We start from the raw sequence: 18,145 nt of genomic DNA, 5'->3' as shown, positions 1-18,145 counted from the left end.
AGCGTAAATGTGTGCAGCTACCAAGTGGTAATTTTTTTTGCTTCCATTTTGGGTTTGAATTTTTTGTGGGAGTTTACCGAGTAGGCGCTAGTGTGTAAGACGCAGATTAGGACTAGCCTTTGGTGTGAATTTTTTTTTCCACTCCTTTGGTGTGAATTTTTTTTCTACTCCTTTGGTGTGAATTTTTTTTTTCCCCTCCTTTGGTGTGAACTTTTTTTTTTCCACTCCTTTAGTGTGAATTTTTTTTTCCACACCTTTTGTCCTTTGGTGTGCACCTTAAAAGGAGGGACACACGGAAGAACAGAGTGAACAGAGTGAAGAGTCAGAAGGGGACACGTCGAAGAACCATAAGAAGCAGCACAAGGTGAGAGCAAAAATGAGGATCTATCAGGTGGTACTACTGCTAGTGTTGTCCTTCACGGTTAGCCATTTGTACAACTACGGAAAGTTGAAATGTGGGAAATGGACTGTTAGAAAGTACTCCGAACGGGTAAGGTGGAGAATGCTTAACGGGGAAGTCGATGAAGATTTCCTACAAAGCGGTAATTTACCAGATGGAAGAAATGATGAGCATAGTGTGAATGAAGAGATCTCACGTGCAGTTCCAAGTGAAGAGGTTGAATTTATTGACAAGGATACTGGAGAGAGTATGCATGTAGATGTGGAGGAGTTAGGTAGGAACCATTCTCATCGTGTCACGGAAAGTGGACCCTCTATGCGTAGCAGGAATGGCAGGGATGTGCATGCTGACCAAGAGACAGGAGAAATACCGCAGGGAAATGATGGGGGAGTAGAGAAAACTGATTCAAGTTTGATAGAGAAGAACACAGTGGAAGGTGGCAGCGATGGGAGGTATCTTCTCATGCAACATGGAGAAGAAGAAAAGGAGAAGCAGCCCAAAAGAAGCATACAAGGTAGCAGTGCAGAGGAGGGACTAAAGAGCATACCAAATGACACAATGACGGCCATCAAGGGTAAGGAGTTGAACTGGCTCAGAAATATAATTAGCAAAATTAATTATGTGCAAGCGATTGGGGAACTGCTAAAAGTGGCTGACGAAGGGGAAAGACAGTCCTCTGGAAGAAGCATCCTTTGGAAGGCAGAAAAGGAAGGAGAAAATGGACGAGATAAGGAACGAGAAAAGGAACGAGAAGAGGAACGAGAAAATGCTGCACTTGGGGACATTCTGGGGGGAAATAACCCAAATGGAGGGAAAAAGGGGGAGCTTCCGAATGGAGCTAAGAACGATGAAATGATAAAGGGATATGCAAATGTACTGTTAAACGAAAGGAAGAACATGTTGAAGGAAAATGTTCGCAATTTTTTAAGCAGAGTTTTTAACCTAATCGTTCGCGAAAAGCTAATGACTCGCATTTGCAACAGGGGGGGGGAAGTCCCCGGGGGTGCGCAGCAGGATGGGGCGGACAAGCCAAAGGGTGAGGAGTGTGCTAAAAGGCGAACTGGCGACTGCAGCCGGGGGAAGGCCTCCTCTCATCCAAGCGGCGATTCAGGCGGTGATTCAAGCGGCGGTCCAAGCGGCAATCCAACCGTTGATCCAAAGGGGGACCACACGAACTGCCACCTGCCCAAGCTGAGTGGAACGAAGTTCTACCAGTCGGAAGACCTCTACAACTACTACAGCTCTCTGGAAGAAATGCTAAAAAGCAGGAACATTCGCTGGAAAACGGATCGGGTGTCAAGGTACTTCACCTTCTACCCGAGCAAAAAAATAAAAGACAGCATGGAAGATGTAATGGAGAACAAAATATTCATAGAATCCGTTAGAAGCGTTTTATTCGACTCACATGAAAAAAACAAACAAAATGTTTACACAAGTTTTGCCGTTGTTGTTGAGACACTGTTTTCTTTGATAAAGGAAGAAAAGGTAATTGCTGATATGTATTCTTATGTGAACTTATTTTTCCAAGACATAGACATATTGAACATTAAGGTGTTAAATTTTCTCAAAAATTCTTCAACTGAAAATCATAATTTTGGAGGTACCCCCGATTTGTCCCTTACCAATTTTGAATACATTTTGGCTAAGATATATTCTCGTTCCGTTTTGGCTAACATTTTTAGCACAAAAATGAATCACTCCGATTCGAAAAAATTGTCAAGATTTCTCATCAGTAGGAATAACGATTTGAAGTTTACTTTTCTGGAGAAGGTGCAGAACGTGAATTCCGTTACTCCCAGTGATGAAGGCGTTTCAGCCATGGTCTTAACAAAAGAGGGGGGTGAAGTGAATGTCCCCATCCCGGTGACGGATGACACGCTGTGCAAATTTATTCCCATTCGGAAGAAGTGAGTCCTTCCGCGCGAGTTGGCGGCGCCCCTGGGTGCGCAGCCCAATCATCACGCCCAGTGGTGCACACCCAATCGTGCACGTCCATTGGCGCATGTCTCTTCACTTCCCCCATTCACTTCTAACCATTCGCTTCCCACCCCCCGCAGACTACTGTACGAAAAACTAAGCGTCACGAGGAAAATCGCAGAAGAAGTAATCCTGGACTACCTGTTCCGATTACTCCTGAGGAAGGTGCATGAATATGTGATGGAGTGACTTCTCCAAATGGACAGAAGGAAGAGAAAGTGGAAGGCTTCAAAAGGTATCAGCTGGACGGACGTGAGCGACAGTCTGCTCGCCGTCCGAGTAGTACATATCATACATGTGTGAGTGAATAATTTGATCGCCCAAACGTATTAGCCCTAATTTGGTTTGCCCCCTTTTTGCTGCCCCAACAATTTCCTCTTTTTTCACTTTTTTCTTGTAAGAGAGGAGGGAAGTTTGCATGGTGCGAAAGGAAGAGCGCACGGATGTCGGTGGGTGGGTTCACCAGAGCCGGCCTGCGCTCCCATTTTGTGGGTCTATTTTCGTTTGATTAGTTCTGCTATCCGTTTTTTTTTTTTTGTCAAATTGTAAACTTTAAGAAGATCGCCAATTGTGCCATGTCCGCCAAGTGTGTGTATTTTCTACTTACGAATTTTTTCTTCTTCTGCAACTCTGATTTTTCATAGATATGCAACTTTTTGCATTCCTATAAAAAGGAAGAGTGTGCACATCCGCGTCCGCAAGTGGCATGTTGGATGTGTGAAGCATTTGTGCATTTCAGTGCACTGCGCGGGAAGGCAAAGGGGACGTCACTTGGGGGGGTCGCCAATCAGTGCGAACTGGGATTAACGAACGGGTGCGTTTGGTGAAGGAGAAAAAGTGCAACATGATGTCTTCATACTTTTCTAGATTTAGACGCGTTAGGAATGTTTTCCCTTTTTTTTTTTTTTTTTCCACTGTTGTGTGGTTAGCAGGCCAGCAGGGGGAGGCGCCAGAAGGGCAATTCGCATAGTCTATTAATTACTGACGGGATTTTGTAACTGTAATGTTATTTTTCTTCTGGGTGCCATTTTTGTTTCAGTTTTGTTTTTCTGTTCACTCACACGCGGCTGCAACTCTGCGCCGGTATACCCCCGCGTGGACTTACACTTAGTTCTGTGACTACCTTCTGGACATGATTTTAATTTGTCTGCTTTTCTTGTCTTTCGTGAGTTATGCTAAATGTGACATCCCGGTTCACTGTTTGAGTAGACATGTGGAGGGAAAGTGGGAGATCAGTTTGGGTCTCCTGAAGAGCGAAAGCGGTGGCGCTTCTGATTGGGGACAGGACTACGACTACGAGTGCGGCTACCGCCGACCGGATGATTCCGTTTACCATGGTGTAATATACATGCACATCTGTACGCATGTGCGTAGGTTCACATGATAAGTGTGCTATCTCGGAGGGGTGCCCGTATAATTCTTCTCTCTCACTTAATGCACCCTCATATATGCTCCCCTTTTTTTTTTTTTGGCGTATTTTCCACCCCCCCCTCACAGAGGAACTGGACCCTGATCACCTGAAGAGACGTTTCGAGGAGAAAAAAAAACAAATTATCCAATTTAACACAGATAGGACGATAAATATAATCGAAAATGGAGATATAAATCCTGAGTACAGTGGGTTCTGGAGGATCGTGTACGACGAGGGGTTGTACATGGAGATATATAAGCAGAATGAGGAGAAAGAAATATATTTCTCCTTCTTCAAATTTCAAAGAAGAAACGACACGTCTTATAGTTACTGCAACAGGTTGATTATGGGGGTAGTAAATGTATATCATCTTAATGGCAATGAAGGAGGTTCTTCTTCTGGGCTTCCCCGGATAGAAGATTTTCCAGATCAGAATGCAGGAGGAGAGAAGGGGCCCAAATTAGGGGACGTTTTTCTCGTCAAGAAGGAGCATAAAAGGACGAATGGGTTAAACCCTAACAGGATTAACCTTTCCAAAGAGAGCTTCCATTATGTGGACTCAAAAGAAGGTGCACGGAAAAGTTCGAGCCATTCTATCGACTATTACAATGATAATTATATACAGTTTGATTTCTTTACCATGAAAAGGTTTTGCTGGTATGGGAAGAAGGTGGGTACACCTGATGAGCCTACGAATAAGATCCCCGTGGAAATAATTTCTCCCCTTGTGCTAGACCCAGACACACATAACAAGAATTACGCCAATGTGAAATTGGAGTGGGGTGGTAGTAATGGGGGGGGGACACAGCGAGTGGATCATGAAGAGGTAGGTACTGATCATATAGTCACCCAATCAAGGGATCCCTCAAAGCACACAAACAAATCACACAAAGGGGGGAAGCAGAACAGCATATTTAACACCTATCGTGAGAAGGAAGTTACCTTGGCACAGTTTGATTGGACAAACGAAGCTGATGTGAGGAAGAGACTTAATGGGAATTGGGTAAAAGTAATAGATGAAGCGATAGACCAGAAGAATTGCGGGTCTTGTTATGCTAACTCAGCTGCGTTAATTATTAACAGTAGAGTGAGAATTAAATACAACTATATAAAAAATATCGACCTCTTATCCTTTAGCAACAAGCAGCTAGTCCTTTGTGACTTTTTCAATCAAGGATGTAATGGCGGCTACATTTATTTGTCTCTAAAGTATGCATACGAGAATTTTTTGTTTACAAATAAGTGTTTTGTGAGGTACTCCAATTTATATTTGAATAGGGACAAGAAGAATAGCGCGCTGTGTGATCGGTTTGATACGTTTAAGATATTTCTGCAGAAGGGGAGAGGGGGGAACTTCTCAAATGCGCAGGTTGGGCCACCGCACAGACAAACCAAACGAGTGCGCCAGCACGAGCCTTTCAGGGGGAGTGAAGAAGTGGTTCGAAGCGAAGAAGTGGATAGGGGTGAAGAAGTGGTTCGAAGCGAAGAAGTGGGTAGGGGTGAAGAAGTGGTTCGAAGCGAAGAAGTGGGTAGGGGCGAAGACGTGGGTAAATCCCCTACCCAAGGTGAACAACACAAAGGGGGAATTTTTCACAAGGGGGAAAATAAACACAGTGGGCGCCATATGCACCATATGCACCACACGCGCGATGTGCGCGATGTGCGCGGTGGACGAGAGCTCCCCAGGGACGACCAGCTAAACGAGGGCTACCTCCCAGTCGACGCCTCCGCGAGGGATGCCAGCGAGTTGGACGTGCTGAAACTACACGAGTGCGACGCGAAAGTCAAAGTGACAAAGTTTGAGTACTTGGATATAGAGGACGAAGAGGATTTAAAAAAGTACCTATATCATAATGGACCCGTAGCAGCAGCAATTGAGCCCTCCAAAAATTTTTCGGCGTATAGGGAAGGAATACTAACGGGGAAGTTCATAAAAATGTCCGATGGGGGGGAGTCCAATGCGTATGTATGGAACAAGGTCGACCATGCTGTGGTTATAGTTGGGTGGGGAGAAGACACGGTTGAAAATTTGAAAAAAAAAATTCACCATTATTCAGGTCATCCTGGCGCTTATGCTAGTGGAAAGGGGGGCGCGGCCGCAGGTAAAGTCGTCAAATATTGGAAAATTTTGAACAGCTGGGGGACCCACTGGGGGTACGACGGCTACTTCTACATTCTGCGCGATGAGAATTACTTCAGCATAAAGTCGTACCTGCTCGCGTGCGACGTGAGTTTGTTCATCAGGCGCGGCGATTCGAGGGTGACTCCGGGGTGACGCGGTGGCAACGCGATGGTGAGCAGTACTCCCTTTTTGGGGGAAGGGCTAGGGCGAACTCTCACACGCTCCGCGCTTGCGCGGGGGGCCCTTTCGCCAAAAGTTACGCGCTTAACTGCGCGAGGAATTAAAGAAATTAGGTCGCACGGGTTTGCAGCTATACGACTACACCGTATGCACCGCAACACCGTGTGCGGCCTTTTTTTTATACTCCACTTAGAACTTGTTAAAGCACTGGGGAGTGGGGGGGGATGGACCCCGTCTCGACCCCGTCTCGTGTCTCCCCCTGTGTGTTAGTCTACAATTTAAATTTTAAAAGCCACCAGGTAGGTGCGACCTCTTTGTGTTCGTTAAGAAGGCACGTCTTTAGGGCAAATCCCCCCTGCCGCTTTTCCCTTTTAGCTGCTCACCCCCCTGGGGTGTTTCAAACTGGTGAGCTTCTTCTTCTCGAGGAAGCGCTTTAGGGATAACTTAATTTCGTAGTGCAGCTTCTGGAAGAGGATTTGAAAAATGGGGTTTTTCCCGGTCCCCAATAAATTTTTGTAAACAAAATGATACTTATCAAAGTGGTTGTTCAGAAATAGTTGCAGTTCGAATGTATCATGGTGGTTGAATTTTTCTTCCTTTTCGTCCTTTTTTTTCTTCTTCTTCTTCCCTTTTGAGGGTGGCGTGATTGGAGAGGGCACTTCCAACTCGGTTTGCCCTGTCTGCAAACTGTGCTCTGTCTTGCCTGAGTCTTACATCTGACATGGTTTGTAGTTCCATCGAATGGCTGCTATCACCTCTAACTCTCCCATTTGTAGGAACTTCTCCCCCTCCTCCTGAGAAGGCATCAGGTGATAATTTTCTGGGGGACACAACATTATTATAAAAAGAGTAGTAAATTACATGGTTGTTAAATATATGAGTCAGGTTATAAATATGCACGTCGTTGTTAATGTTAAAAATGTGTGTGTAATTTTTGAAGGCCTCATAGCAATTGACTCTCCTATTCTGAATTTCGATGTCAGCATTTATGTTTGCATGGACGTAAGACCTGTAGATACACATGTATAACAGTTCGCATATATTTACTCTAAGAGTACATTTATATTTATACTCCGTTTTTTTACTTATGGTGAGATAATTTAATCCCTTATCGTAGTAGCACACCAACTGATTAGTATTAGATTTATCACTAACGAAAATTAAATCCAAATAAGAGATATTAGTTACGAGTGTATCCCATAATTCTTTCAACTTTATTTTGTCGATGTTGTAGTATAGAGGGATATGGATCAATGCCAAAGAGGATAGGATTTTTATTTTATATACATTTGTGTATCTTAGTGTACTTATTAAGTGGTCCAGAATTTGGCTATGTAATTCGGCAAAGTTATGGGCCAAGAAGAAGGAGAAATTGTTGTATATCAGTTTGAAAGCGTATAGGACATTCCATGTGATTTTGTTTTTTATGTGATTCTTTACGATGGATAGAAGGTAGAGAATAATTTTTGCGTCCACATTATTGTTCGCTTTGTTTATTTGGTTACTTTTGCTTCTGCTCGAGTGGAAAATATCCTTTATTTCTATGACGATAGGGTCCGCATGAACTTTTTCCTCCCTCTTTTCGGAGTACCCTTGGAAGAGATGCTCCGGGTTGAGTAGTTCCTGGGGGGTCTGTTTCGAGTTCTGTAGTTCATCGGTGCTATATTCCTCGTTATGCAGTTCCACGATGAGTTGTTTCGGGGGGTCATGTATTGAGGTGTTCTGCCCCCGACCTGGCTCCTCCTCTTGGGAAGCGTTCCCCTTCCTCTCCTCTTGGGAAGCGTTCCCCTTCTTCTCCTCCTGGGAAGCGTTCCCCTTCTTCTCCTCCTCCTGGGAAGCGTTCCCCTTCTTCTCCTCCTCCTGGGAAGTGTTCCCCTTCTTTTTCTTCTTCTTCCTTCTACCCCCTTCGCGGGGCTCACACCGTTGGGTGGGATCCTCGTTCGAACTAGCCATCCTCGTGGGTATTCCCTTCTCCCCGTCTGACTCCTCCCACTTTGCTGCGCCCCCGCTGCACGAAAAAAAGCTGTCTTCAAAATTGTACTCATACTTTACGTAGACGTTTAGGAACAAGTGATACAGTTTGCGCTTCTGCGTGGGCTTCATTTCCCAGTTGCTCCTCTGCGTTGTCTTCTCCGTTGACTTCGCTTCCGAGTTGCTCCTCTGCGTTGTCTTCTCCGTTGACTTCGCTTCCGAGTTGCTCCTCTGCGTTGACTTCATTCCCGAGTTGCTCCTCTGCTCGTCGCAGGTCGCTACCTCGATGGACGCCTGCCCGTGGGGGGGTCCACCTTGGTGTGCATTGGCAGGGGGGCTCACCTTGGTGCCGATCGTCAAGAAGACACCGGTGCTTCTGCTGCTAGCGTTTCTGTTCCTGTTGCTAGCGCTTCTGTTCCTGCTACTGGAGCTTCTGTTCCTACTGCTGGCGCTTCTGTTCCTGCTGCTGGCGCTTCTGTTCCTGCTGCTGGCGCTTCTGTTCCTACTGCTAGCGCTTCTGTTCCTACTGCTTAGCTTCGTTTTCATCTTTGCGAGCACTTCCTCCCCCCACACGGAGTGCTCTTTCCCCTTCGACGCGTCTTCCTCGTTCGCCACAGCACCGGTGTTGGCATCGCCGTGTGAAGACCCTTTGCTGCGTGTACGTCCAACTTTGGAGAGTAGTCCTCCCCCGAGAAGCCCCTTCTTCTCGATCAAATTATTCAGGTACATGAAATATTTCAAGAGAAACGTCGGTGGCAACAAACTGATCGAATTGAATAAAAAGAAGTTAATATTTTTGCATATAAATCCTACGTACCTAATGATGCAACAGATGGCCCGGTCCTTCTCTACGTTTTTGTTTTCTCGGATGATCAGGAGCAGTATGTAGATGTACTCGATGTAGGAAATGAGGTATATGTTGTTTGAGAATTGTTCATGCAGGTTTTCCGCGTTGTTGGCAGTGATGCCACTCGGGTGGTTGCCCAGGGTGGGGCTACTCCCTGCGTCGCTTGACGGACCTCTGCACGGCGAAACTGAGCACGGCGTAACTTTGCACGGGGAAACTCTGCTCGGAGAATCTTTGCAGGACGCACCCCTCCCGCTCGCGCAGCTGCTACTAGCCGTCGTGTTATTGCTGCTGGAGGTGGTGCAAGTTACCCCTTTGTGAAAAGAACCCTCCGCTGCACTCACATGTGTGTGGTGGTTGCACTGGAGGAACTCACCCGTAACCGTGTCCCCACTTGGCGTATTGCTCTCCCCCCCCAGGCGAAATAACTTCAGCTCATTTACGTCTGAGGACAACTGAATGCCATTAATAAAACTGATAAACTTGTTAATGTCCTTGTTCTCTTTACTGTTGTAGTTACTGTAGTAGGAAAAGGTTTTGATATTGTTTTGAGTAAAATAAAAGGGGACATAGGAACTAGCGATTTCACATATGCAGTTGTATGTGTAGTATTTGAGGTCTACAAAGGAATCGTTGTAAAATTTGATAATGTGAATGATGATGTAGATGTATATATAGTACAGCTCGAACAATTTCCTTTCGCTTCTTTGCTTTTGTAGTATGTAATCGTCTTTCCTTTGTCTGTCCAGGGAGTCCGTTGATAAGGGTTCGTCCCCTTCGTCGTTTTCGTACACGTGGAGGGAACCGATTAGACATGTGTCCCTTGTTCTACCTTGCGCAGTGACATTTTCGATGTTTTTTTTCGACTCGCTAATTTCACAACTGGTTGGAAGTAAAACCTCTTTGTTGTTACGCTGTGTGTTAATCTCCTTCACCTGGCTGTTCATCTCGCTTTGACAGTCCTCATGTTTCTTCAATCCCTCCCACTCGGGATCCTCGCTTCCGTTTTGCCTCTTCAGCAATCCACACAATTCGCTCATTTTTTCTTTATTGACATTTCTCGTATTCGTCGCCATTTTGGTTAAGCAGCTGGGTGGGAACCGCTCCATATCTTTATCCTTACCCATATCCTTGTCGTCGTCTTCTTTTTGAGTGCAAGTAAGTTTGTCCGAATTTTTTTTGGCCATTTCGTCTGCGTTGCTCCCCCTTGGGTTGATCATTCTGGCTGTTTGTTCTTCCAGCATGGGATTTCCACGCGAGCATTTACATGTTGAGTCAGCTATACTGATGCAGCGTACGTGGTTCTCTTTCCCTTGCTTCTTCTTCTGCTGCTGCTGCTGCGGTAGTGTTTTTTGTTCCTTCTGTGCAACTGCGTTTAACACACCTATCTTTGCAGAAATGGTGGTGTCCCTTGAGTAGGGAGTCACATCCGATGAGTGTTCATATGGATTGGGCTCTTTCGAGTTTTCCATTAGCATTATACACCCTGAGTGTGTACCCAGTAGACTCAATTCACGTGTCATCCTTTCCGTGTTGCTATTACTACTTCTACCACTGCTGCTGTGGTTGGGGGCTTGCTCCGAGTTGTACATGGTTGAACGGGTGGGGACCCTCTCTACATCTTCAAGCAAATCTTTTTTATCATTCCATCCTTCGTGGGTGTAATTCTCGTCATTCGGAGAGGCATTACCAGGGGAGTCATCTTTCCTAATCTTTGCTTCTTCTTCGATAAGAACAGGACATACCTTCCACCTTCCATTCACTCGTTCGGAACTCATGTCCGTGGGGGTCGAATGTATGAAAATGTTTGCAGATGTGTCGTTTATCTGTGGGGAGGTGACACCACGTGTGGTTATACTTGTACACATCTTCGTTTTATGCTTTAGCTCAGATGTGTGTGAGCTGTTGCGGGGAGATACATTTGGAGGGTTCGCTTCGCAGTGGCCGTTGCATTTGAGGTTCTTTTGCAGGTCGTTTTTTGGAGAGCCACTATTTTGAGAAGCACTTTTTAGAGAGGCACTTTTTTGAGGGCCACTTTTTTGAGAAGCACTTTTTTGAGAGCCACTATTTTGAGAAGCACTTTTTTGAGGACCCCTTTTCGAGGCGTAACTGATGCCGCTCTGACCTGTGGCGCCTCCCCCCCCTGGGACAAACACCCCAGACAAGCCCGCTGCCGTGGTGAGGATATTATTATAGTACACATTGGTTGAATTTATATGGAGCAAGTTTATCCTCTTTTCATAATTCTGAATAAATTTTTTATTAAAGGTAAAAATGTATTTGATAATATATTTGCTAAGGGCGGTAATGATATTACATTTAATGCTATGGACACAGGAGGAGACAAGCTTTGTCAATCGTTGGATGTCTTCAACTGTTAGGATTTTAAATCCTGTATAACTTAAATGAGAGATGCAGATGATTGTGTTTAGAAAAATATGCTTGAGTTTGCTTCTTCTGTTTGTGATATCATTGTGTATTTTATTTATGTTGTGGATGTGGATCAGAATGTACTTTCGGAAGAGGTCGATCATGTCGCTTTCGACGAGCTGCACGAATTGTTTCTGCTTGCTCATTTCGGTTGCTTCGCTGTGGTGCTGGTCGAGCGTACCGTTTGTGCTTCGCTCGGGGGAGACCCTTTTTTGCATGTGATCTTCCGCATGTTTGGAATCGCTTCCAGTCGATGCTTCCTTCGGGGGGCTGACCAAGCGGTTGGAAGTGCGCCTTGAGGGGGTGTCCCTAATTGAGGTGTTCCCGATTGAGGTGGCCCTAATTGAGTTGTTCCCGATTGAGGTGGCCCTAATTGAGGTGTCCCTAATTGAGGTGTCCCTCGCCAAAGGAGCCTCCCCCCCCTTGGAGTCACTCCAGTGGGGGCTTACATGTCTGACTCCCTCCGCACTCGAGAAGCGGCTGTGCACACTTCCATAGGGTGATCTCTGCACACCATGTCTGAAACCAGTTTTAAACATACCCCTGTCGGGTCGCTTCTTCCTACACAGTTCATCGCACGGGGGTAATTCTTCTTCTCCTCCATCCAACTGGGAACGCAGCGTGTGTCCCCCCCTGCAGTTGTCCCACTCCCTCTCCTTCGACTCAGTGTTATTAAATATGTTATCATTCTTACATTCATCCTTATGTCTGTAAATCGGCAGTTCGTACTCACTGCAGTTAACCTCATAGTATGAGTTGATAAAGCTAAAAATATCTATCACTATCTTAATGGAAATAATTTTTATATGCACATTTTCTGATTGCAAAAAATATTCGAGCAAAGTTTTTACGTCATTCCAACAATGCATGTAGCAAAATAAATAATTTTTTAATGTCTTATGAAAGACTAAGAAAATATTTTTAAATATTTGAAGATCATATGGGATTAAATTTGGTACTAAATTGGGGACTAAGTTTGGCACTAAATTGGGGACTAAGTTTGGCATTAAATTTGGTACTAAATTGTTTTTGTTCGGGAGATTATTCAGGTGGTTCATCTCGTTACTTTCCTGTTGCATGTAGGAAATGATGTAATTGTCGTAGAGGTCCTTGTACGAATTGTTCACATACTTTTTTTCGTAACGGTAGGATCTCAGGTTCGTGTTTGAGCGATCCGCTTTGTTGAGGTGCCCTCTAAGGGAGTAGTCCTGATCGCTGTTATTGTTGTCCAAATTGATGTGTCCTTCTTTTTGACACCTTTCTTGGCATTCTTCTGGTTCTTCGCCTGGTTCTTCGCCTGGTTCTTCGCCTGGGTTGGGTTCCCCCCTCGCTATAGGCTCTCTCCTTCCCTTGTCCCCCACCAGATCGTTCCCGTTTTCCATCCAATTATCTATGCCATCTGCGCAGGGCTGATAAAAAATCTTATACAAAAATATCAACATGAAGTAGATTAACTGAGCAAAGGAGATGTCATACAGCTGATTATGCAAAGCGTGGTGGCAGTAAATGTTGTGATCATTTAGGCTTCCATTTATATTCACTCCGTATATGTTCGTGCAGAGGAAGCGGAAGATCTCATCATTATAGTTGCACAGCAGGACCGAAAAAATGTTAATAATAACCGTTATCATGGTTATATATTTGGATCCCCTGGAATACTCATTGCAGTAGAGGATGCTTATTAGCAAATCGTAATCTTCCCTCGATAGAAGTTTTTTATTTATTTTGTCTATGTGTTTGTACAGGTATGATAAATCGTTGTCGTTTCTCTTTTTGCTACCCTTCTTTATGTTTTTTGTAGCATCGATTATGTTTGCATGTTTGCATGAACATACGCTCCTTATCGTGGATTGTTCTTCTTGTGAGTCCTCTGCATCTTCCCCCTCATCCTTCCTTTCTTCGTTTTTTTTTTTCTTTTTTCTCTTTTTGGGATTTTTCAGTTGAAGTGCATCTGATCCCGGAGTGATGTCTGTCCTCTCGTCGGGGGGCTTTCCACAGGCTCCATTTTGATCCATGTCGTTGGAGTGCACGTGCGAGGGGGGTAATTCCTCCGCTTGTTCAAATACACTCTCCGCGCTTTTGCCATCCCCTGTGATGTCTTTGTTGCTATCATTTGGGGTGGCTTCATCTTCGTCCTCCTTATTACCCTCTGTGTGTTTTTTTTCTTCTTTTCCTTTTTTCATATCTCCTTTACTTTTTCGTTTAGGTTTTTTGTCCAGGTCCCCTTCGGTGGCACTTTCCCCTTGATCGGCTACACTTGGGTGGGTCATACGATGACGCTGGATGGGGAGGCCTTTTTTGCCTGTGCAGCTTGGATCGTCCCCTTTGTCTCCTTTTGGAAAGGAGCCCCCCGATCGGTCCCTTGTCTGACCATGCGACCTTTCGCCATCTCTCTTCTGATCGGATGGCTGCTCCCCCCCTTGCTCGTCGCTCTCTTCGTGCTCCTCCGTGTCCCTAAATCTGTTGAGGTAATTACTAAGCGAGCTAAACACGCGCTCATCCTCGTCGAGGTAGTCATTTGGGTATAAATCATTATCACTCAGTTGCTTCATGCGGAGCATTTCGTTTCTATGTCGGCTCAGGTGCACATTACTGCTTGTCTGGTTGCACACCACGTTGGTACTGCTAAAATGAGTTGCCGCCCTTTCCCTCTCTGCAAACTCTGCGATGTATGGAAGGAGGGAATAACCAAAAGGGTTGTTTCTTTCTGATTGCCGATTCTTTTTGGAGGTACCATCCTTCTGGAGTAATTTCTTAATACAGAAATGAAATGCATCACCATGGTTAAAATATATGAGGTATTTTAATAAGTAGAAAAAAAAAAACTTCAAAATTTTTCCCAATAAATTTTTATACTTTGGTATTAATATCGATTGAAAAACTCTCAAAAAGAATCTGCAAATGTTTACTCTGTCCGTAGGGGTGTAGAAATTATTTTCCGTTTCTATCATGTATGTTTTGGCAATAAGTTTTGTAAATTTTGTGAGTAGCTTGACAATATTTTGTTCAGTGGCTGCTTTTTTTGCACTACAGTAGTTTCCTTTCTCATTAGGCTCTTCCTTTGTGTAGCTTTCATAACGGTATTCTCTCCTGGGATTCGGAATTCCACAGTTGGAGTTCCTACCAATAGGGTTATCTCCTCTCACTTCTCCATAGGTCTGCATTTGATTATCCCCTTCGAAGCTTCCCAAACGTGATCGATCATTTGTTCCAATTTCTGCTTCTCTCATGACACTGTGGTTTATATCGTTAAAGAGAAAAACTGATTGGTGTGATTTTCCCATGTGGATATTTTGCTCTGTCTGTTTGTCTGGGAAAGTCGGGTCGGTATAACCTACACTGTAGGAGTTTTTTCCAAAAGGGGTGTTACTGGGAGTGAGGTAGTTGTCTCCCTTTCGTGGCACGTTTTGATTCTGCCTGCTCACTTCTATCATTTTTTTGGTTTGACTTCCGTTTGGAATTTCCTTCGTGAGGTTATTCCTCTGGTGATGTGGGCATTCCGCGGAGGAGGTCGCTTCGTGTGAGCTCGTTCCTCCGGTGGGATAGCTCGGGGGGAAGCCAACTTGGCTAGTAACATGATCGCTAAGGTGGCTGCTGACGTGGTTGCTGGCGTGGTTGCTGGCGTGGTTGCTGGCGTGGTTGCTGACGTGGTTGCTAACATGACCGCTAGCATGGCTGCCAAGCGGGGGGCCGCCGTAACTCCCCTCCTTCAGCAAAAACCAGTACTTGAGTTGTTTGCAGTCGAAGAGGTACTTGAGGCACAAAATCGAATTCGTTCGGATCTTCTGATTCTGGTCATTCATCGTGAGGGTCAAAAATATGGGGATCCATTTTTTTCTGTTCTCATTGTAGTAGTAGAGTATTTTGTCCCAGTTGTTTATATAGATATGTGAAAACATTTTTATTAGGGCATGTACACAACAGAGGATATTATTTCGTATCGATACAGCTAACTCCTCGTCTTCTGGTTTTTTTTTGGAGTAACATTTGACCGGGGAGTTTGCTTTCCCGCCTTGCTGCTCAGAGCAGTGGTAGTCCCCCTTCTGGGCGTCCACTTCCCTCGTTTGGTTTATGGGTCCAAGCTGGGTTGCACTTTTGGCGTATTCATAGGTGTGCTTCTCAACGGGGGTGTCTTCGCTGTTTTTCTTATTGGCAAAGGGTGCGCTCGGGATGGACTTCTTCTTCAGCGAGGCGGTCTTCTGTGAGGCGGTCTTCATCGAGGCGATCTGTTCATTCGCTTCGTCAGTCGCTTCGCCAATCGCTTCGCAAGCCGCTTCACCAATCGATTCGCTAGCCGCTTGGTTGGCCTCCTCCAAATTTCCCGCATCTTCCGTATTCTCCATATTCTCCGTATTTTCCGGACGTTCTCTACGCGCCGCATTTGTAGCCTGTCCCTTTCCATCTCCAACCTGTCTTCTGTGTGTGGTGTCCCCCGGCCCTTCCCGAGCTTCCCCCAAGGGCACATCTTCCAGCTCCACTCCGTCCGCCGCGGTTCTGTCAGCCGCCGTCCTGTCAGCCGCCGTTCCGTCAGCAGCCGTTCTCTCCGCTAGTCCGTCCGCCTCATCTGGGTAATTCGTGTTGACAAAGAAAAACGGCTTGAGCGACTCGTATAGGGGGAAGGCAATGAGTTCCTCCTTCTTTTTGTTCCTCGATATGATTCTGATTTTGGCATATTCCAAGATAGTATCGTTGAAGGCATTTATGAAAGGCAGGAGGATTGCTAAGGAATTTTCGTCGTAGGAATGCAAATCGCGGTGCTCCCCTTTGCACTCACCAACGAACAGGTCGCTCTTAAAGTACTGGTATAACTTCTCAAAAAGGGACTTATACAAATTAAGGAGGAAGAACCAAGCCTTGTCTGTAATCGAAATGGGCTTGATTAAAATTAATTTCACGACACAGTACAGACACGTTTTGATAACGTGAAGAATGTACACACCTAGGTGGAGTAAAACAAGGAGGTTCTTTGCAACTACACAAATGCTATACAAAATGGAGGAGTTAAATTTATGTACATAATTTGAATTCAGTAGAAGCAGAAACATTTCGTAAAATTTATTTAAATTAAAAAAAACTCCTGGTAGTTTTTTACTCTTAATTTGGTTAAATATAGATTCAGTTCGCTGAGTTTTTTTTTTTTAAGGGCATCGTTATTCATGAATACATCGTTGAATACCTTGTTGCTGTAGTAGCGTATGTTTTGGATTATGATTCCCAGCTTGCTGCCTGGGGTGATGTCCCCCGCGGTTGTGCTCCGTGTGTCGGAGTAGCGTTCCGGGTAGCGTTCTGGGTATCCACTGGTGTACCGTTCTGGGTATCCACCGGTGTACCGTTCGGGGTGGCCACCGGTGTACCCCTCAACATAGCAGTCATCGTAATGGTTGTCGTTTCTTCCTTCACTTGCGTGGGCATCTCCCCCCGTGATATTCCCAACTGGGCAGTCCACTGCTACACCCACTGCACTTCTTCCAAGGCCCAGGAGCTCTCCCCAAATTGTCCCGTTACATGCCCCCCCTTGGTGGTCAAACTGGAACTCTGTCATTGGTTGTATGATTTTCTTAACTGGGTTCAGAAGTTTTACCTCTTTGGAGTCATCCGTATTGCACGTCGGGGCATCAAACGAAAGGGACTTTTTCCCTATTCCTCCAATTGAGTAGCTTTCAAAATTGTTCGTCAAAATATCCAGACCCTGATTTCCATTGCAGTGGTTGTAGTTGTGGTGGTGAGGAGGACCGATGGAAGTATGCCTGGTGTGATGTTCTTCACCCTGGTTTGGTTGCACAGTAGGGCATATACTGTGCTGTCTATCTTGGTGTAGCATCAGGGATAGGGGTGCTATTCCTTCTTTGCATTTATTTGCAGAACTGAGAAAACTGGCTGGGTTAGAGGCGGCATGGTGTGGAATTGCCATGGGGGCGTAGTTGTTTCCGTCCCTCGCGAGGTGGGAGCTAGCCCTCCTCTTCTGCGTACTGTCAAGGAAGTACCCCTCAGGGGAGAAGGTCCCAATTTTGTTAAACTCGTCTAGAAGCATCCCCCCTCCGTCTTCCGAATGGCTACAAGAGATACCACCCCCTTGGACTCTTCCACCAACCAGCAGCTTCGTTTTGTCGTTCGGATTACAGAGTCTACTTGTATTCATTACGTGTTCATTAACCGTGAGGGAGTTTCCTACGTTAAAATTGTTCCTTCTTCTGTACAGGCTGATTAGCCATTTGGACTTATCATCAAGTGTGCTTACGATTGAGCTATTTTGTTTATCCTTTCTCAGATCTATGTTGTTTACTAGGTGGTCCTCACTGCAGTAGGGCTTCAATTTTGTGTTTGCAGTTACTGTACAACTTCCCTGTGCTAAGCTATTCCCCTTCGTGGTTCCATTCGCGTTAGTGTAAACTTCAAATTTGTTACCATAAGTACCCCCTCCGCTAACTACATGACTAGCGCAATTTCCTACCCGTAGAGTATTCACATTTAAGCCTCCTATGCATTTCTCTCCTTTCGATTCGTCTATACGGTTGTGCATATCTCTGTATTTAGCAGTACCCAAACTGACCAATATGTGTTGTGGTAGATTTGACCCCTTATCCGTCAATGGGCAGTCATCACTGTGGAGATTTCTTTCTACCTTTTCCATCTCTACTCGGTTGAGGTGATTCGATTTGTTCCCTTCTCTCATGTCGTGCACAAATGGTTGTTCGGTCCAATTAGGGTTCACATAGCTCTGGTTATGTTCGTCTTGAATTGTTCCTGTGGGGGTATTCCTCTCAGTTGAGATGTTCATTCCTGTGGGGGCATTCCTCCCAGTTGAGC

The 18,145-nt window shown here is 45.2% G+C and overlaps 3 protein-coding genes across 3 annotated transcripts; 2 read left to right on the top strand and 1 right to left on the bottom strand.

Annotated features, from left to right (window-relative positions):
• Positions 1-376: 376 nt before the first annotated feature.
• On the top strand, positions 377-2,566 carry PCYB_031260 (hypothetical protein; the record flags this gene model as incomplete). The annotated part of the gene is made up of 2 exons (XM_004220796.1): positions 377-2,307; positions 2,458-2,566. 2 exons carry the CDS (start codon positions 377-379, stop codon positions 2,564-2,566), a joined length of 2,040 nt encoding a protein of 679 aa, XP_004220844.1.
• A 943-nt stretch (positions 2,567-3,509) lies between these two features.
• Positions 3,510-6,063, top strand: PCYB_031250 (protease; the record flags this gene model as incomplete). The annotated part of the gene is made up of 2 exons (XM_004220795.1): positions 3,510-3,714; positions 3,875-6,063. 2 exons carry the CDS (start codon positions 3,510-3,512, stop codon positions 6,061-6,063), a joined length of 2,394 nt encoding a protein of 797 aa, XP_004220843.1.
• A 398-nt stretch (positions 6,064-6,461) lies between these two features.
• On the bottom strand, positions 6,462-16,383 carry PCYB_031240 (hypothetical protein; the record flags this gene model as incomplete). Its single annotated transcript, XM_004220794.1, has 2 exons — positions 6,462-6,718; positions 6,846-16,383. The coding sequence occupies 2 exons, from the start codon at positions 16,381-16,383 to the stop codon at positions 6,462-6,464; spliced, it is 9,795 nt and encodes a 3,264-aa protein (XP_004220842.1).
• Positions 16,384-18,145: the final 1,762 nt, after the last annotated feature.

The sequence above is a fragment of the Plasmodium cynomolgi genome, chromosome 3 (genome assembly GCF_000321355.1).
Source record: "Plasmodium cynomolgi strain B DNA, chromosome 3, whole genome shotgun sequence".
Lineage (NCBI taxonomy): Eukaryota > Apicomplexa > Aconoidasida > Haemosporida > Plasmodiidae > Plasmodium > Plasmodium cynomolgi.
This window is presented reverse-complemented; position numbering and strand designations above follow the sequence as displayed.